Source organism: Tympanuchus pallidicinctus, unplaced genomic scaffold, assembly GCF_026119805.1.
Source record: "Tympanuchus pallidicinctus isolate F22 unplaced genomic scaffold, pur_lepc_1.0 scaffold29, whole genome shotgun sequence".
NCBI lineage: Eukaryota > Metazoa > Chordata > Aves > Galliformes > Phasianidae > Tympanuchus > Tympanuchus pallidicinctus.
This window is the reverse complement of record NW_026294746.1, coordinates 1,911,398-1,930,871: the sequence shown is the minus strand read 5'-3', so window position 1 is coordinate 1,930,871 and position 19,474 is coordinate 1,911,398. Positions and strand designations below refer to the sequence as shown.

At 38.2% G+C, this 19,474-nt stretch overlaps 1 protein-coding gene across 2 annotated transcripts in view; it reads right to left on the bottom strand.

Annotated features, from left to right (window-relative positions):
- Nucleotides 1-1,101: 1,101 nt before the first annotated feature.
- Nucleotides 1,102-19,474, bottom strand: part of GNB1 (G protein subunit beta 1) — a 34,388-nt gene continuing 16,015 nt past the window's right edge. Inside the window, exons 3-12 of one of the 2 annotated variants that reach the window (XM_052691895.1) lie at nucleotides 13,708-13,815; nucleotides 11,032-11,070; nucleotides 9,585-9,691; nucleotides 8,475-8,538; nucleotides 7,730-7,892; nucleotides 7,087-7,153; nucleotides 5,725-5,926; nucleotides 5,140-5,356; nucleotides 3,229-3,336; nucleotides 1,102-2,861 (exon numbers count right to left, since the gene is read on the bottom strand). In XM_052691895.1, coding sequence (XP_052547855.1) covers nucleotides 3,230-3,336; nucleotides 5,140-5,356; nucleotides 5,725-5,926; nucleotides 7,087-7,153; nucleotides 7,730-7,892; nucleotides 8,475-8,538; nucleotides 9,585-9,691; nucleotides 11,032-11,070; nucleotides 13,708-13,764 — 1,023 coding nt within the window. In that variant the 5' untranslated portion in view covers nucleotides 13,765-13,815 and the 3' untranslated portion in view covers nucleotides 1,102-2,861; nucleotide 3,229. The remainder of the gene's footprint in view (nucleotides 2,862-3,228; nucleotides 3,337-5,139; nucleotides 5,357-5,724; nucleotides 5,927-7,086; nucleotides 7,154-7,729; nucleotides 7,893-8,474; nucleotides 8,539-9,584; nucleotides 9,692-11,031; nucleotides 11,071-13,707; nucleotides 13,816-19,474) is intronic. The other variant, XM_052691897.1, reaches the window with a different exon arrangement.

Here is a 19,474-nt window from a genome sequence, read left to right as displayed (position 1 = left end):
CTTGTAGTTAAGTAAAGCCACCAGCATTTCTTCCATACTTAAACTCTAATACTTCTCTATCAGGGCTGTGAATATCCATGTTTGGAATGAAATCAGGACTTCACATTGGAATTTGTCTTCGTTGGTGTGAAATGAATGAAAATCTGTTCTAATTTGAGTCAGATTATCAAAAGAAATTTTACCCACAAAAAAAAAAAAGAAAAAAAAAAAAAAAGGGGGGGGTCTTAAGTGGACCAATATCAAGTTGCTAAACCAACTGCATTTCAGCATCTCTAAAGAGTTGCTGCAGAACTTTACTTCTGTGGGTACAGAAAAAGAGTTTTCTAGATACGGTGCTGTTTTGTCCAGACTTTATTCTTACTGAGCATTAAAATGACAACTACTTACCCTTCTCAATACCTACAGTAAGGACAGCTAACACTGACAATACAGCTTATCTGGCCAGATCCTCACATGGCAGTAACATAAGATGTTCCACTCAATTCTTTTCCTATCAAAGGGCACAAAAGTTTAAGAAGTTACTAACCATTCTGCTCTCTGATTTCCTCCTTCAGGCATTACATTCAATATATATTCCACAGAACATTTTTGTGATGTATACCAATGCAAATCACATCAGCTGTTTTTCTTTGGAATCTGAGCTAAGGGAGTGCCAACTGTTTTAATTAAGCTCTTGAGAAGGCCTAGCAATAAGACCATCCTAAATAATTAAGAATGGAGGAAGAAAAATGCCTGTAGCCACTGAACTCCATACACATACTGTATCAGTAAATTCTGCATTGCCATGTATCACGTTCACATATATATTTTCAAATATTGCTGGCAACTTTTAGATACCATCTGTTAACCAAAAACACGGAGGTTTTAGTTCATCTTGCAACTGTTTTTAGCACTAAAAACACCAAAAACACCGAGTCCTGCATCTTTTTCACATGTATACAATTTAGACCTTTCAAACACAGCACATACATTACCTAATTAAAATACCGAGCAATTAAAGACATGTTTTGACCTCTCAGATTATATTCCATAACTCAAGTTCTTCTGCCAGAAGCAGTTTGGTACGTAGAACAATAAGCTGCAAAACAGATCAGTCAAAACTCATGTCAAACTGCTTTATTACATCTTAAATAACATTACATTTTAATATAGTATCTATCTTGCATCCAGCTTTCTTGAAGTACACTGACTTTAAAATTAAATACAAAAGGTGAAGAGGGATACAGGGTGTGGAAAAAGCTCTACAGAGTAGTTTCATGAAAGAGAGAAAGAAGGAATTCATCTTTTATGCCAAATCCAGGCCTAACGCACAATTACAGCACATTTTTGTACAGAATGTTGCAGAAAAAACAAAATGGAGAAAAGCTACTACTGCTGCTAGGAAGGAGCATTTCTGGATACAGTGAGAAGATAGGAAAGTTTAACAGAACAATCCGCTGTCCAAACACTGCTGCTTTTAACATTTTATTTGAAAAGAAAGCCAGGAAAACCTGCTTGTTACAAAAATGATTCTAATCAGATGCAAAGGACTCATCCTACAAGAGGAACTGGCTGTGAGGAACTGATTTTATAAAGAAGATGGTTTAGGTTCCCTCCTCCCACACCCCAAAATCTTTGACAGCGATTGTTTGAACAGGCTGTTTCTCTTTTCTTTTTGTTTTTTTAAAAAAAAAGTGACTTACCATGCTACTCCAAAACGTGCATAGCTTTTTACTTGAGTTCTTCATAGATTTATGCACAGAGTAGCAACAATAAATGAATACAGCAACAATGGTTACAGTTTTTAAACAGGTTATTTTTTCAAAGAAAAAAACATCTAAGGACTTAGTCCAATATGCACTTTTTAGCATTTCTACAGCATGCGATTCTAAGAGTAAACCCACCCAATATGGCAAACAATCAAAAAAGGTTTTTTTTTTGTTTAACTTAGAAAGTTCAAGATCATTATTTTCAAAACATTGATTTGTACATCATTTCATACACAAAGAATTGACTCAATACCCAAGTGTAGGATAGGTCTCTTTTGAAAACAGAGATTCCTGGTTGTTGAGACTACAGGATAGTGTTAGGATATATAAACTGCCCTTTCAAGTGGACAAAACCAAAACAGATTAAAAAAAAAAAATCAGTGTGGTGAAAAGAGGGGGTAGGAGGGACCAAGGATTGCATTTGTTATCCATAAAACGTGAAAGGATTCTTTAAACAAGCATTCATTACCTTGAACAGCATGTGCTTGGTTACCTTACTGCTTAACGTTATCCTATATATGCCAAGGTTTGTGCAACAATTATCTGTGATACTAGAAAATAAAATAAAAAAAGTAGGGACTAAATTTACATCGTTAACAACCCCCAGATGCTCTGGGCTAGGACTCCCTTGTTTTGCTCAATTAAATACATAAACAAATGTATTTAAAAAGGAAACTTGAAAAAAATCCCGCTACAAACATGACTTTAAAATTTGCAAGTGTGTGAGATAAAGTCCTTAACTTCAACTTGGAAACTACAGTGAAAGCTAACTGTTTCACAATTATGCTCAAGTTTATTTTCTGGTCATGCTTTTATGATAGTGTTTGATTTTTAAATTCTCAAGACAAAAAAAAAAAAGAAATGGTCCCAAAAGGAATGCACTATTTCATTTTGCTTACAACACAGAAATTCTTCTTGGAAAGGTAATTGTGCTCTTCAATTTCAGCAACAGGAGACGGAAAAGATCTTGCCCTTTGAAGTTGGGGAGGATGGGGGGTCCAAGTTAGTATAGTTGGATTGAATATGCTATCATTTTTAATTTTCAATCGTTGGAAACTTCTTCCAGTCACGGAGTCCGCCACTCTTCTAACACACAGAAAGATGGATTAGGAGCTGCACTTAGATTAATTGTAGTCAAGTTTCAAGTTTCGTTCTCACTACCCACTGATGCATTCAGCCATTATCTCACTGGTTTTAAGATTGCCATTTATTTGCCAACCCAGACTCTAAAGACCATACCAGTCATCCCTCCCAGAAAAGTAAGAGCAGTTTACCACAGAAACATTACTGCATACATTAAAGAAACAGCCTTCTAAAAACACACAAACAAGAAAACCCACAAGAAACTGTTTTTCCCCCCAGTGGCTTTCCTAACTTGAATTATATGCTTGCAGCATCAGTAGAAGAGTACTGTTTGGACCCGTGAAAAAGCACTGAGTACCACATAAAGACAGAGTTAATTAGTTTGATGCCTACTTACTTCAGTTCCAGATCTTGAGGAAGCTGTCCCATGATCCTGTTGCCACTGCCATACCATCATCAGTCACACCTAAGCAACTGACACGGTTATCATGACCAGCAAGGACACCTGGAAATAAGAATACGCAACAAACCTGTCACACTGCTCTGATGCTTCCTTATTTCTGCTCAGTAACAGTGAGGCTGCCACACCACAATTACTCAGTCTCTTCCTTCAAGAATTCTCAACACGTATGGTTTCGATTTTTGAATGCTTTTGCTTTCTGAAGCACAAACTTGTGTGGGTTCACAAGGAAGTAATGCAGAAAATGCTTGGCTCCAAAATTCTACTTGTATATTCCTCAAGTCATGACCTTACTGATTCAAGTTGTGATTTCACTGCTTTGAGAATCCTGTCAGCAGTGTCATAGTAATAAGTGCAACCATCGCTGCTAGCATTTCCTCTCCACAGTGATAAACATCCATTTGATTTTACAGAATTTTAACCCACAAAAAAGAAGCTGAAATATGTTCTGAAAACTGAAATGTTCTCCATCTATCTTTAACTGGCGATGTTTACAAGCACTTACAAGACTTCAACACCTACATAGCTTTTGCCAATACGGAGATCTGAATATCAATTATAGTACTATTAAAAAAATAACTGGGACACTAAATAGCAAAGATACAGAAGCCAACATTCTTCTCTGTTACATTTAACTTAACGGAACAACTATTTATGCTCAATCTCTACTCAGCCCACTGCACTGAGCTAAGATATTCCTGACAATATCAGGCAGTACAGAAGTAGAAGTTCTGCTCAGATCACTTCAACAAGCAGTAAACTTAAAGCAGTTTAAGTTCAGCAAACATGCCATGAGCACATGCACTGTATTTTCTATTTAACAAAAAACTACCATGAATTCTAGAAGAAAAAACTGAAATCTGTGTGATAAAACAAAGCTGACAGAGAGAAATCAAGAAATCCAACAAAAATTACTTGGGCATAGTCCAGAATCATGTATTTGTTTAGATCTTTAGTACATCCTCCTCTCAAAGCAACAATTCGCACCAAGTACCTGCAGCTAATCCTTCAGCTCCACGTGCAGAGGAATTCTGCTTGGCTGGTGTTTCCTGTTTGCTTTTAAAACGGACCTAGACATCTTAGGAACACCATACTCAATAGCAGAGTAGGTCATTGCAGAACAGGGGATGAGGACAAAGCATCAAATATTTGTGGCGTAACTCATACTTTTTCCTCCTTTTTTTCCCCCCTAAGAGAAGCCTTGTTCTTAAAGAACTCCAGTTAAATTGACTTAACTTTTGTATAGAAAGAAATCATATTTACTTTCTCAAAAGGTAATCTGCAAAATCGTTTTGTTTCCTGTTTGCTTCTGAAGTCTCTGCTTCAAATAAATTTCATGCAAGATCATTCTTTCACCTTAACAGCCACAGTAATGAGCAGCAGAATCTCTAACAAAGCAGTTACAGTGACTGACGTGGGAACATCTCTCATGATCCTTTTATCAGCACGTGCTGAGGGCTATTTTCCATTAATAGTTTAAAAACAACTTTAAAAGTTTACACATAATAACTAAGCAGTGGATTTTTAAAGAAAAACTTTTTAGAATGATTCCTTTACAAATCAGTGACCAGAAATTGCTGCTTAATTATAATATCATAAAAATCAATGCCACTGTTCAGTGAAATATGAAACATCAGACAGACTGTCAAACGCTGTCAACTTCCAGCTTGCAGTATTTCTATAAGCTACTGTGCCAATACTGATGTCAGGCAACTGTAAGCCCTCCACAGAGGAGGTGGACAGTATGTTGCATTGCTTTCTACAGATCACAAGCAAAACAATTTCTATGTCTAAAAAGACAGCTCCAATCCCCAAAACTCTGCTTTTCATATTTAAAAATATGTTTACCTGCTCTATCAGCTTTCAGCGTATCCCAAACATTGCAGTTGAAGTCATCATAACCAGCTAGGAGGAGACGACCGCTCTTGGAAAATGCTACAGAGGTGATGCCACAGATGATGTTATCATGTGAATAAACCATAAGTTCCTGATCAGCCCGAAGATCAAAAAGCCTGCATGTAGCATCATCCGAGCCTGTGGCAAACGCATTGCCATTGGGGAAGAACTTCAGCAGAGGGCAGAAAAGAATGGGGAAAAAAGAAAAAAGAAGCAAATTAATATAAAGAGTGGCTGATAAAACGGGCAAGTTACTCAAAAGCTGCAAAATACGTTATGCTGTGAAGTCAGAAAAGTTCCAAACATACAAAATGTTTTTCATCTGGCATTCCAGGCATAAAGCCCATTGTCTCAGGAGTATCCAAAAGCTGTACATCTGGAATAGAAGTTCACCCTTGCTCCCAAGCAGGACTTGATGCAGAAAACATTAAGAGAAAGCATTCCATAATATTACAGCATACAGTGCACGCTTAAAAGCTGAGACCAACATAACCAAACAAACTGAAATCCCCTGTCCTTGCTCGCGCTGACACTCACACAGATGGCGTTGATGTCCGACTCATGGCCAGTGAAGGTTTGCCGACACATTCCTTCTCTAACATCCCACAGTTTGGCAGAGGCATCGCAGGCACCGGAAACAAAACACCGAGCATCAGGAGCCAGAGACAAACTCATGACATCTCCAGTGTGCCCAGTAAAGGTAGTTGTCTGCTGACCAGTTTCTATGTCCCAGAGAGCGCTTGAAAGAATAATCAAAAGGTACAATTAAAAACCTATTTACAGTCCTGTCTTCTGTGCCCTTCTTATTGTCCAACACATAAAGCAGCAGTGGTAAATGACAGCAAAATTCAAGTCAGCTTTTCCCACTCTTAAAAACTCACTGAGGATGTGTGACTTTGTAAATTATGTCTAACATTTTAAAATTGCATTGCTTTCCCAACACAGCAAAATCACTGCTACTCTGACAATCAAGGAGTATAAAATGATGAAATAGCACTATCATCCCTTCACTTTTAACTTCCCAATAAAGCAGATCCCTCAGCAGCAGATCTGTACTACGCAAACAGAAGGTCACTGCACTTTGTCATTCTTCTCATAGCTTGGCTGATGCCAGGTGGACAAAGCATTATCCAAACAACTGTCAAGGAATTATGATAACTCCTGAGAACAGCTACATTGTCTCGTATGAGCCTTGTTTTAAGAGATCCTTTTTTTTCTTATAAATTACATTTAGGAACACTTTGATATAAAAACAAAATGTCTACATTCATTAGTTACTCAGAATCAGTGGACAAACAAATGGGTCTTCAAAGAGACTGACACTGTGTAGGAGAACTATTTATTAGACAACCTTTGCTGTAAGAACTGCTGCCTGGGAGATCTGTATTGATTTTAAGCAGCAGATATAATACAAAAACTAATGAAAAGAAGATTGAGGCCTTCTCTCATTCCAAAGCCAGTTTTTATTAAGACATACACCCACATCCACCTCAAGGAAAAAAGCTGTGCCTGCTGTCAGTGTAGAATATTTTCTAGGAGCTTTTCGTATTAAAAACATCTAAATATGACTTTGTAAAGAAAACTGTAATTAATACTGAATACTAAAGTGTTTTGAGAAAAGTCACTTATTTCTGAAAGGCAAATTATACAAAAAAAAGTCTACATATCATTTTATCACAAACAATTAGGTCAATTGAGAACACATGCTTAACTGAACAGCCAAAGGTTAAAGCCTTGAAAGCTCAAGTCTTCCATTACTAGCAAAAATGTGACTTACAAGCAATTACCAACCTTGTTCAAAATTCTGGATGACTACCACCTTTATGAAGAAGTTTATTTCAACAGACTTGAAGCCTAAGAAGTCATTACTAACAATCATGTCAGAGTTTTACTGCTTACCAAGTGGTGTCACCAGAGCTGGTAACAATTTGATTATCATCCAAGAAACGACAGCATGACAAGTATCCTGGAAGCAACACACAAAGCCAAAGAATAAAATCAGAGATCACTCTGCACGCTGCATACTGACTTACACACTTCCTCCTCCTCTTGGAAGATGCAGGAAGAACTACTACAGAAGCCTAAACTACAACAGAATTTTTATAGAGAAACCTCTGAAAATTTAGACAAAAATATTCTGGCTCTTTACTGACCGTGTCTAATTAAACCATTACAATAGCATAAGGATACATCAGTATCACAGCAAACTGATCTAAACACAGAAGAAATTTAGTGAAGTGTCTTAACCAAACCAGGATAGATTCTGCTTTGGGACTACCTTACTGAAGCTAGGGGAAGCTAGAAGCAAGAGGGAAAATTACGGAGCAGCTTTATTTACCATTATTTAGCTCCTAAATTACAAAAAAACCAAACAGAACAAAACATAGTAGAGGGATTCATGCAGAAAAGAGTTGAAACAATTAATTGTCACCCTACAGCAGGCAGTTAAGATGACCTTCCAACAAAACTAAATGCTATATGTTAAAAAAAAAAGATTTCACTGTGTGCCTCCCTAACTCAGGCCCTCTGGCTACGTACTCACCTGTATGCCCAGCTAGCTCACGGCTGACACGTACATTCCCTTCACGAGTTTTCAAGTTATAAATGGAACAGATGTTATCGAGACCACCACAAGCCACGTAGTTTCCAGAAGGCGCATATGCACAAGTCATGACCCAAGACGAACGCAGGGGAATAGCATGCACCTGAAACAAATGCATTCAGCACTTCATCTGCAGAACAACTCAATAATTCAGCATCAGCAGGTTTTCATCTCTCCCCCTTTCTAGCAGCACATCTTTTCATCAAAAGGACAAGAAAATACATAGCTTGCCAGATCAAGTAAACACGGAATTAAAACCTCAGGTTTGCCTTTCCTGAATTCAGCTTAATCAGCAATTTTGAGAAAAAATCAAATTATTTCAGTGCTCTGATTACTAATAGTTTGCAGTAGGTTCAGGAAAACATCGACTTCCACTTACAGGTCAGCAGAACTGCCAATTCCAGGCTTAGATGCTATGTTATGAATGAACTAGCGAGGAAATTGTTACTCTCAGAGCCACTTAAACCCTACTTTGAAGCCCACAGCAAACAAAGACTTAATATTTAACTAACTTCCTCTTTGTCTTCATCTGTTTGCAGTGCACGTTTTCACACACAAAACACTTAAGACAATGCTACATTTCTTACTGGAGAAATCAAGATTTAGGCTTATGTCCACATTGCTTTGGTTGACAGAGAGTACTTCTCTCCTTTGCATTAATTATCAACTTAACAGTTAACCTTACCTTGTTTGTAGTATAGCTGTCCCAAATTATAAGTTTGCCATCCTGGGAGGCACTAACTAGAAGCCTGAAAAGGAAACAAGTGGTAAATTCAGCCATTGAAGGAAGACAAGAAGGAATGTATTCCAATAGAATTGCCTATACTGTCAAAACTAAGGTACCATTTAAGTGCAGCATGTCATTACTCAATTCAAGCTACCAGCACTGAAGAAATTATTTTGGAATCATCCATTTTGAATGTGAAATATTATGGAAATATGTAGTAGATGATCAACGTGTCCACACATTCATAATTCAGAAAATCTCTAGATAGGTAACAAGCTTGAAAACTGAGGCAGAAAACTTGTGTGGAATCAGTGAGTTTGTGTTCTGTACATAGGCTTCAGATTCAATGAGTGACAATCTGCACCGTCTACTTGTTTTCTGTTTTCCTGTTTTTAGAACAGAAATTACAGTTCTAAGTCCCAAAAAACTGAATGGATGTCAGCACTGAAATACAATGGGGAAAAAAACAGAGCAAAGATGTCGCTCATGGAAAGGAGAACTTTAGGAAGAATTTTTTTTTTTTTTTTTTTTAAGTTTAAATCCACACTTTCCACTTAGAAATTGTTAGACACATAAGGCATTAGTTAACTGCTCAGAGCTCTTTTACGTACTTTTAGTATGCTCAAAGGTATATTGGAACACTGCCATAAAGCACCTCTCCTCAGTCTTTTCCTTTTACAAATAATTTCAGAGAAAATAGTTGAACAAGGTACTCAGATTTGTGCCATGACTCTTCCTCTGGCCAAACACAATGCACTCACTGAAGTGCTTTGTTGTCTTGGTGGTGTTTTATTGTTTTTTTTTTTTTTGCTTTTTTTTTTTTTTTTAAACCCAGCTTCTATCTTACAGTTGTCACAATGCACTTTTGCCAAACAGACCAAACCCCATTTTAAAAATAAATTTAGATTCTGATGACAAAACCACACATAGCAGGAAGAAAAGAAGTTACACTGAGTAGTTCCAAGTTCTCTCGGCTGCCTACACTCTTTTTGAACGAGTGGATCCTTGTGGCAGAACAGGAAAATAACAGTTGGATGCACCCAACTTCCCACAGCACAGTGAACCCACCTGGAATCAGTCCCCCAGTGCATTGCATAAATTTTGGCCAGGTGTCCCCGGAGCGTTCTCCTGGTGCGCATCTGAATTCTCCCCACCGGGTCAATATTGGCTGTGATCTGAAACAGGAATGGTACCATCCATTGAATCTTTCACTTCACAGCTCCACAGAACAAAACAAACCATCGTACACAGACATTTCCTTAAGCACCGCAATGCAAACCAAGAAGTCCTACTTCTTTTTTTTTTTTTTTTTTTTTAATATTGACCATTTTCTTTTTTAAATGTCTAAGAATAACTTCATTTGGAGCAGTACTTGCTTTCAAGAAACCATCATTTTGTTAGCTGTTTTTTTTTCCCCTCATAGACAGGAAATGGAGTGCACTATTTCAGCCTTTAGACAATGCCTCCGCTTTTGAAAGATGGATGAATAACTCAGTTCCAGATCCAGATGACCTTCTCTTCCAAATACTGGAAAACTAGAATCATATTATTCCTGTTTTATTTAACTTTTGGAAGATAAAAGCAGTCTCTGGAGTGAGTAAATAGCAACATAAGGAAGTAATTAGTTTAGCTGTCCTTATGCAGCTAAGTTTAATATCAATAATTTCTCCACTCTGAAGAAAAGTACTCGTTAAAAATAAAAACAATAAAAAACCCAGCTCAGCACACATTTCCAGTAATATAAGAACACATCTCAACAAATCCAAAAGTATGCAAGTTTGTTTTATGGATACTGTCTGCATATTTCTCATGTCTCCTTGTTACAGAATTATTTAGCAAGAACATTTGAGCAAGTGTCTGCTTCTTTTCAAAGGCCATCAGCGCTGTGAAAAGAGCACTTCCATGACACAAAAATCCTCATCATGGACACATTCCTTGCTAGTAATACAAAAATTTTTTGCTTTTGCTCCCTCCACATTTATTTATTTATTTATTTGCACGCTTTCATCCTGGAAAATATGCAGCACTGTGCCTAAAAATAAGATCACAAGATCAGTACATTCATATGTACCTACCACATCATCCCCAAGAGGTGACAGAATACAAGTTTCCCTCTCCCAAGTTCACAAAATAAAAACAGGACAGCACAGCAGAGGTATCAACCCAGGTTCTAAAGTATGGGCATCGATGCATAAGTAGGTAAACCTCAGAGGTCTCAGGGTTCTGAGAGTCCCAGTAACACAACTGTGCTGCTACCACATCTGCAGCAAAACATCAACAGCTCCCTTCAGCAGCGATCAGCCCTGAGTGATTTCTTCAAGAAAGTACTGCTCCAGGTTACTGCTCTCAGAAACTCAACATCAGTACCACATATGTTTCTTGAAAAAAACACCTGAAGGCAAAATTAAAAAAATAAATACAAAAAAATCCACTCAGATGTACCTTTTTACAGCACATTTTCTTTCTGTAAAGGGAACATGCTTTTGTAGTTCATGTTAAACTCTTGACTGCTTACCTGAGCCAAGGTGGCATCTGCACACGCTTTCCTAGCATCCTGCAATAGAACAGTTAGAGAACTCAGAAGAAGTTCTGTTCAATCTTGGCATTGTCAAGTTAATCAAGTTGTCACAAAATAATGTTTAGAAAGCATTTTGGTTTGTTATTCAGAAGGGACCCATCGTAACTGCAGCATGAACGTAACATGACAGGCTGCTGTCAAAACACGCTGAGCACTTGAAATTTCCTTGTCATGAAACATCACATCCGGCAAAAGATTCCAGCCGTAATGACAGGCAACTTCCACCACGTTCAGGACAAAGTAAGGCATGAGATGTGTTCATTAATCAAGCTAGTTACATACAAACTATTTTTCAGTTAACAAATTGTCCTACGCTAATACATTGTTTGGACAAAATCACTCAAAGGGACTCAGCTCCTTTAGTTACATGAAGATTTTCATTGCAGAGGTAAGAGAAGTACATGCAACTTCTAGGAGAAAACAAAACTACACCTAGTAGCTGAAAAACATGAAGATATGAAAAAAAAATTCTGACCATACAATTAAGTAGAAAGAACACAGCTTGGAAAACGAAAACATAAGCTAGAGAACTTAACTTTAGCTGTAAGAAATACTGGGTAATAGAACTATCTGCCAAAGGAAATATTTTAAGGCTTATCGTTGAGACTCAGTGGATTTTTTCCACCTTGGAAAACCAAATTTGGAGAATTATCCTGAGCTAGCAAGTAGGGAAAATAACTGGCCAAACCTTTTCAATTCACTCCTGTGAAGCACACACAGTTTACCCGTTATCAGTTAGTAGTACCTGGCTGAGCTTTGCTTAAAAAGCACAGGTAACCACGCAGCCTGTGTGGATGTGTGCGCCCACACGAGAGTGTAGGAGTTCTGGTAACAGAATTTAGTTTAAGATGTAACCAGTGTTCTGCTTAGTCCCTTGGAAAAAAAAAAAATTATACAAGCATTAAATGAAGACTAAAAGCACCAAAAGCCAACTGTCATACTAATAAATCTGTTTATGCTCATTCCAGCACAAACACTACTCTGTAACAGCCGCACTTCACACGCTTTCATGCAGTAGTACACTCTACTTTCTTTTTCTAGGCAGCTTTTATGTCTGAAGGGGCTGGAACAATATATCCAGACTAGCAAGTATCGTAACAGAGCGCACAGAGATTCCTTCTGTGGAGTTAGAGACTGGCAGTGTGCAGTAGTAGAGACAAATCTAAGCTTTACAGTCAGTTTAGGTATTTCCTGTGTGCTGGCTGGCCAGAAAGCTGTGAAAAAAACACAACTTCCTATACATTAAAAATGATAAATAATGCTTCAAACAGAGATGGAACAATGAAGACAAGTACTGTTAACTTAATCTGAGGCAGGCAAACCTTTACTTAGTTTTAACTCCCAGATTAAAAGACCACCTCTTCAGAATGAGGACAGAAGTAGAAAAACTTCACAGTGCCTCTTTTCAGGTCTGTGCAAAATTCAATCATTACCAAGTATGGCTGAATATTTAGAGAACAGGTGATGGAGACTAATGGAAGGAATACACAAGAAGGGATGGTAAAGCAAATGAAATGTAACTTTAGCCAGAGTCTACTAAACAAAATCCCTGTCACAGCCTGCGTTTCACAGAGTTTATCTTGAACATCTTAACTTATCGTGCACAAAAACAACCAATAGGTTTTTGTTTCACTTTCTAGAGGAGGTTTGTTGGCTGTTTTTTTTTAAGCTTACAAGATAGAAGGTTTTTTTGTCTTTAAAAAAAAATACAGGGAGACCAAATTGAATAAGACAGGGGAGTTTCAGCTGTTCTGTTCTGTCTTTGATGTCCTTCCTGCTAAAGCATAAGACCTCTGCAAAGTCCCTGTGAATCTCAGCATCAATGAACATTTAGAATAGGCCTGCATTAAAGTCATTTATAGTCACTGAATTCATCCTGAAAGAACAGATCAAACTGTGTTCTGCACATGTTACATTTCCCTCCACAAGGAATTACAATACTGACTACACTCCAGTTCACGTTGGGCTTCATAATACATTTTTTAAATTAAATCTAAAACAAATGTCATTTGGACTACATTCTATCCTTAAACAAACAGACTGCTCTCCTCCTTTTACTCAGTAACAGAAGAACAGACACGCCATTCATTCAGAACAACATACTGACTCCTATAGTCTTCACCTGAACACTGCCAATTCACAAAACAGTTCACAGATGCAGTTTATGTAAACCTTTAACCACACTCAGGAAGTTTTAATCATCTTCATTCCTTAGCCTGTTCTCTCAGAGTTACTGGAAACTAAACACATGTTTCTGAATTACCCCTTGACTACTTATTCAGTACAAGGTCATTATCTGGAACCAACTTAATGCCCCAAATATGTTCTCAGGCTCCTCAAAACTACACTTGAAAAGAGCAAGTGAAACACACACTGAAAGATAAATGGAAACACTGGCTCAGAAAAACTTCAGTAACCATTCATCTTGATCGAATCCAATCTTATCCATGTTGTGGATTTACTTGAGTAAAGGTGCATATACGTGAACTTCATTACGTTAACTCTGACACTGTGGAAAAAAGCATAATGCATCACATTTCTGTCCATCTTTGCCATCTTCAAGACACACACATCTTTTCTGTAAACTTCAAGACCCACTGGTGAAATACATACTCTGATTTGGTTTTTCAGTTGCTCAGCCTCCTGGCGTAACTGGTCGAGCTCACTCATTTTCCTGTGCTAAAGGTGTCCTCTGCTGCCACCTCTCAAACAACCAGAAATCTGAAAGACAAGCAGTAACAGAAGAATTAGCAGAAGTCATAGATTAAAATTAACTGAGCAGACAATCCGAGACTTGGACTTATTCCTTCTCCTCCAGGTCTCTTTTTTTGCACCTTTTCTTTCATTAGTGTTTTTTGGATTTAGTTTGTTTTTGTTTTTTTTTATAAACTCCAATTTCCCAAGAATGACTCTTCCAGCAATTCATATTAAGGTTAGACAGGAAAGCCAGAACACCTCCACAGGACATAAAATTAGAACTTAAAATATTTAGATACTGCCAGGCAAATGCAAAATGCTGTCAAAAGGCCCTTTATGAACTCTGTCTGAAACACAGCAGTTATGAAAAGTGTGTTCTATTATCTGGACAGAACATTCACAAGTGTTGTTGAGTTTTTTCTGGACAATTGTTAACGTGTCCCCTGAGATTTCCCAGAAAGGATTCCAGCATTGATATATATGTCAGAATAAAATTAACATTTTTTCAACATTAGGTTAAGAAAAGGAGTTCAAACAAGTGCTGCTAAAGCCATGTCTCCACTACAACACCTGGATTTCCAGCCATTAACACATCAATACAGTCACTGCACTCTGTGGCCAAAAATGAAGCCTCAGTGAAACAATTATCACCGAACGCCCTCCACCATTCTGCATACAGCTCCTCAACAAATGGGCTGTTCTCTATTATAATGACATATAGGTATTTGCCATCAAGCATATTGCTCATGATTAGAAGTCTGTTCTAGAAATATGCCGGCATTTCCACGCTGGCATTTTCACTAGCATGAAAGAAGTCGAGGTACAGCTGAATTTAACCAAAGAACTTCTGCATACAATGTAAATGTAAGATGCTAAAGAAACTCATTAACGAAGTTCGCCCTTTGCTGGAGAACAACATATTAGACTCATTTCCAAATACTATGTAAAGCACCTGCAGGTCATTAAAAACACACAGAACACACTACCGGTGGTTGAGAACACTTTATTTGCCAGAACTGACCCTTTATTATTAAATAATGCAAATGCTTTGCTACCAGCTTTACATATTATCTCATTAAGATTTAATCAGCTTATTTATCTTGGCAAGCATGAGGGGTTTGGCTTTGTTTTCCCCAGAGCTCTGAAGCAGCCCTTCCCAGGGGGAAAGACGAGGATAATTTCTGATGGTCTATAGAGCTTTGACACTCTAAAGAGAACAATTCCACATAACCAGACCCAACTCTATGCTCTCTCTTATTGTAATAGCTAGTATTCTAAACTGATGACCTCAAGGAACTTAAGTGTCTCATCTTGTCATGTCATCGCTTACAAGTTTATACCTGGTGTATTTTAAAGAAGGAATTTCACATAGTTTCTGACTCAAAATCTCCACTCATAACTTTAAAGCCCTCTTCTTCAGTGTGAAACCAGGTCTCTTTCTCTCTTCTGGCTCCAGGGTCATCTTTAAGCCCTTTAAGATTGCTTGTTCAGCTTAGCCCAAAATCCAGTTAAGAAAAGACCTGCCCAGACTTTCATTATCCTCTAACCACCTTTCCTTCCTTTCAGTGCTCTTCTCTTTCTCAAGATCTATTGTTCTTTCTACACGTAAGACAAATCACTCCACAGTTGGGTCTCCCTGCAATTTTTAAGCGCAGTCAGCAGTTTCTCCAGCTGCGGTCCGGTCAAACTATGCAGTAGTATGCACTACTCCCCAAGGAATTAAGAAACTCTCAAAAATGTTCTTAAAAATAAACTTCATTAAATTTTCAGATCTTTTAGCTTCTTAATATCTGATTCTATTTCCGCCCTTCTCTAAGTTAATATATAGCCCAATTCCCACTAAGCAAATACCAACCTCTCCAGGCAGAGTACAAGGAACTTCAGATGGTATCGCTTCTATTTCAGAGAAAGAAATTACAATCCAAACCTCAAATGTTCTGCTCAAGGACACAGCAACTCAACGATAGGATTAAGATAAAGATTTAGGACACCGAATTCCAGCTGCAGAGCTACAGGTAATTACACTGAAGATTTACATACAGCTTTATTTAAAAATATAATAGGGTGAATAATCTAATGTCAGTCAACGCAGGTATGTCATTGTGTAGCATACAGCTTAAAATAGTGCCCATTTATTCTTACCAGAACTTGTGTGACACAACAGAATTCTCTTGCATTTAAACGAAGCAGAACTTCTATGTATGGAATAAGAAGAGGCTGAAGGAGTGCGTTCAGAGAAGGGCAACGCAGCCAGTAAGGGGCCTGGAGCACAAGTCTTACAAGGAACACCTGAGGGAACGGGGATTATTCAGCGTGGAGAAGAGGAGGCAGCAGGGAGATCCTATTGCTTGCTATAACTCTCTGAAGGGATACTGTGGTGATCTGGGGGTCGGCCTCTTCAACGTAACTAGTGATAGGACTAAAGGGAACGGCCTCAAGTTGCAGCAGGGGAGATTCAGCTTGGATGTTAGGAGAAATTTCTTCTCCAAAAGGAGTGGTCACACACTGGAACAGGCTGCCCAGGTAGGCAGTGGATTCACCATCCCTGGAGGAGTTCAAGCAACATTTAGATGTTGTAGTGAGGGACATGCTTTGGTGGGAAATAGTGGTGATATGCAGATGGTTGGGCTGGGTGATCACAGAGGTCTTTTCCAACCTTAGCAAGTCCACAATTCTAAGAATACTACCGCTAGAAAAAGTCACATAAAAAATTCAATGCACAGAAACCAAACCTTGTAGTTTCATTCCTGCATGTATGCAAATGATCCAGAGTTTAAATCATACGAGCTCATTTCATGCTTGTGTTTTATAGCTTAAGATAGCTCATACTGGAAGGTGCTGCTGCAAATGACAAAGCCAGATGAAGCAGCACAACTGCATTAAGGTTTTTTGACCAGTGGTAACACAAGCAGCAACACTGATTCAGACATGTAAGAAGCTGCAAGGAAGTCGGTTGTTCTTCGGTTTACAGGGCACCATGGTAACTTCAGCAGAGACATGGCTCCCCTCACACAAGTACCACCCCCAGGAGACTGTCACAAGTCTCGTGCCATAACTCTCTGTTGCCCTGTTACTGAAGAGAAGCTCTATTCCCAACTCTCACATCAAACTGAAAATAGTGCTCTGCTTCAGCACTCTGCTTCAATTTCTTTCCAATTCCCACTTCACAGAAGGTGATAGAAGGGAAGAACAGCCCAAACATCTTCAAAAAGAATTAAAACTATGATCAGAACACAACCTTCAGTCTTTTCATGACTGCTTTTAGCCAGACATATGTATATAACACACAACATACTCTGTTTACTGCATACCTCAGCTCCTTAAACACTTTACTCATGAACTCCTTGCAAAAAGGCAGCCATTCACTTAGGTTTCAGGGACATCTTCCTTTTAATGAATAATCTCAAGATGATTTACCATCCCTACGAAGCCTTTACACCCACACACAAGATAAGTGTCCACTACTGCAGACAGCAGCGAGTCCAAGGAACAGAACTGTAACTATTAAGGCTTCTATGGAACTTGACTATCAATAGCTTGCCAGAACTCATGCTTCAGTATTTGCTGCATGAAAATCAATAGCTAAATGTTTATAACTCTCAGTGTCTTGCCAGCCTGTAATACCATATATACAGAAAAAAACAGAACAAAAATAAATACTTTTACACTTGGTGTTCCAAGTCAGCCCTTCTGCATTTCAAGCAAGTCCAAACTCTGAACCGCATTTCTGACACAGCATCAATGGGAATTGTTTAAACCACATTTCCACATTCCCTTTGTAGTCTTTGTTGCTTGAACATCAACAGGAAGTTCTGATTCCTGTCAACTTGACTGAACTCACTAACACTCAGGAAATGAAAATCCTAATGAAGCCAAGAGCTTCAAAATATAGGAGTGTTCTGAAAGATTTACGGGTCTGTAAAATATATGGGTTAACCAACCAGCTGACTCGGCTGTTTCCCTATTTCTTTTACATCAAGTCTTACGCAATTAATCCTGTGCCAAAAACATGAACCTGTGGGGAAAAAAAAACACCTTTCAGTAGCATCTGAACTTCTCAGCTGCACTGTAAGTAAGCAGAACTTACTGGTACTGCAACCAGCAAACCAAAAACAAAGAAACCAACATCACCGCAACACATCACACACTCTCATCAAGAACAAGAACAGCTAAGGCAAAGAAATTATACTGGACAGGAACTTGAAGTAGCAGAAACTTCAATATATTATATGTAGGCTCATCAGAAGCAAGCACAATTTAATATCATATAATAATACCTTTTTGTTCCTTGGCATGCTAAAAAGGCACTGAAGTACGTTCTAGGTTTCTAGGAAAAACTTCAAGTTTAATAAGGATAATACTTCTATTTCTGGTGTTTTGAAGCAAGTCATTTCATTTCTAAGTCAAAGTCACTAATCAAGCTCCACACTCCTTTCCTCAAATTACCAGCACAGCTGTGATGAAATAGGTAGCAGTCAAGCTCAAGCTTACCTCACTTCCCTGTGAATGTGTTACTGTGCTCCTGAAGGCAGCTTCTCAAGAATAACACGTTCACTTTGCTGAACTCACTCAAGACCTTTCCACAGGCTGATGTGCTTAAGTGCCACTGCTCTAAGCCTAATTCCCCCTAATCTTGTTGACAAGTATACCTTGTAGATAATACTCTTCTTGCTAGGGACAATAATACACCTACTTGCAAGGCAGTTGACTATTCTTCACTACTTCAAATGACCCAGGTCTCTAATCTCTTCTTACCAGTTACTCATAGAAGAATAAAACACTGTTTCCCTCTTTCCCAGCTAAGAAAAACAAGCACTGACAACAGCTAACTTGTTAATCTCCATATGTGATAGTTCTGCAATTAAACCATGTTAGAAGAATTTGTCATGTCACTCATCTTGACTTCCATTTTCATTTCCCTTTGTGCCACAGAAGACAGAGAAGATTTATGTCTAGGCAGACATTTATATATTAAACAACTCTACACAGAATCTTTGAAATATGAATAGAAAGTTTATGAAATCTATAAAACTTCCCAATACTTCCTGCAAATGCAAATGTACTCAGGATCCCAGTAGAGCAACCCTAATTTAAAGATGAAGCTCACAGCCTGGAAAACAGTGAAGGACAACAGTTAAAGTGCTAAGAACTCAAGTCCACCCATTTCAATACTAGATACTGAATATCCCTTCCAATGTTCAAACTCTCTATACAGTGAGGCCTAATTATTTGAACTCTCATTAATAACATCATTTCTGCATGTAGACTAATGCTTACCTATACTGAACTACAACAGACCTCATTCAAACATATCACTGAGCAATTTCAGCACGATTCTCTCATCTGACCAGAGCAATGAGGCAAAATTTAATAAATAATTCATTATTTCATTTTTCCATACAATTCTAGAGAAAAGATAAGAGCCTGCTTCTCTCCTAAACAGCCTGTGAATAACCTCCACAGCTTAAAGGAGAACACACACTTTTCAAGGCTCAGCCAAGTATTTGTAGAATGTTCTATCCCTCGATGGTGAAGTTTTGTTGCTGCTCTCCATAAGTAAAGTAATCCCATCAAGCCACTGGTGATGCTAAGTCAGGCAAACACAGAGAGCTTACATTCTTGTTGTTAAAATAACTCCTGAATGCAGCCATTTCACAAGCAGGTCAGCTAAATCACCTTTCTC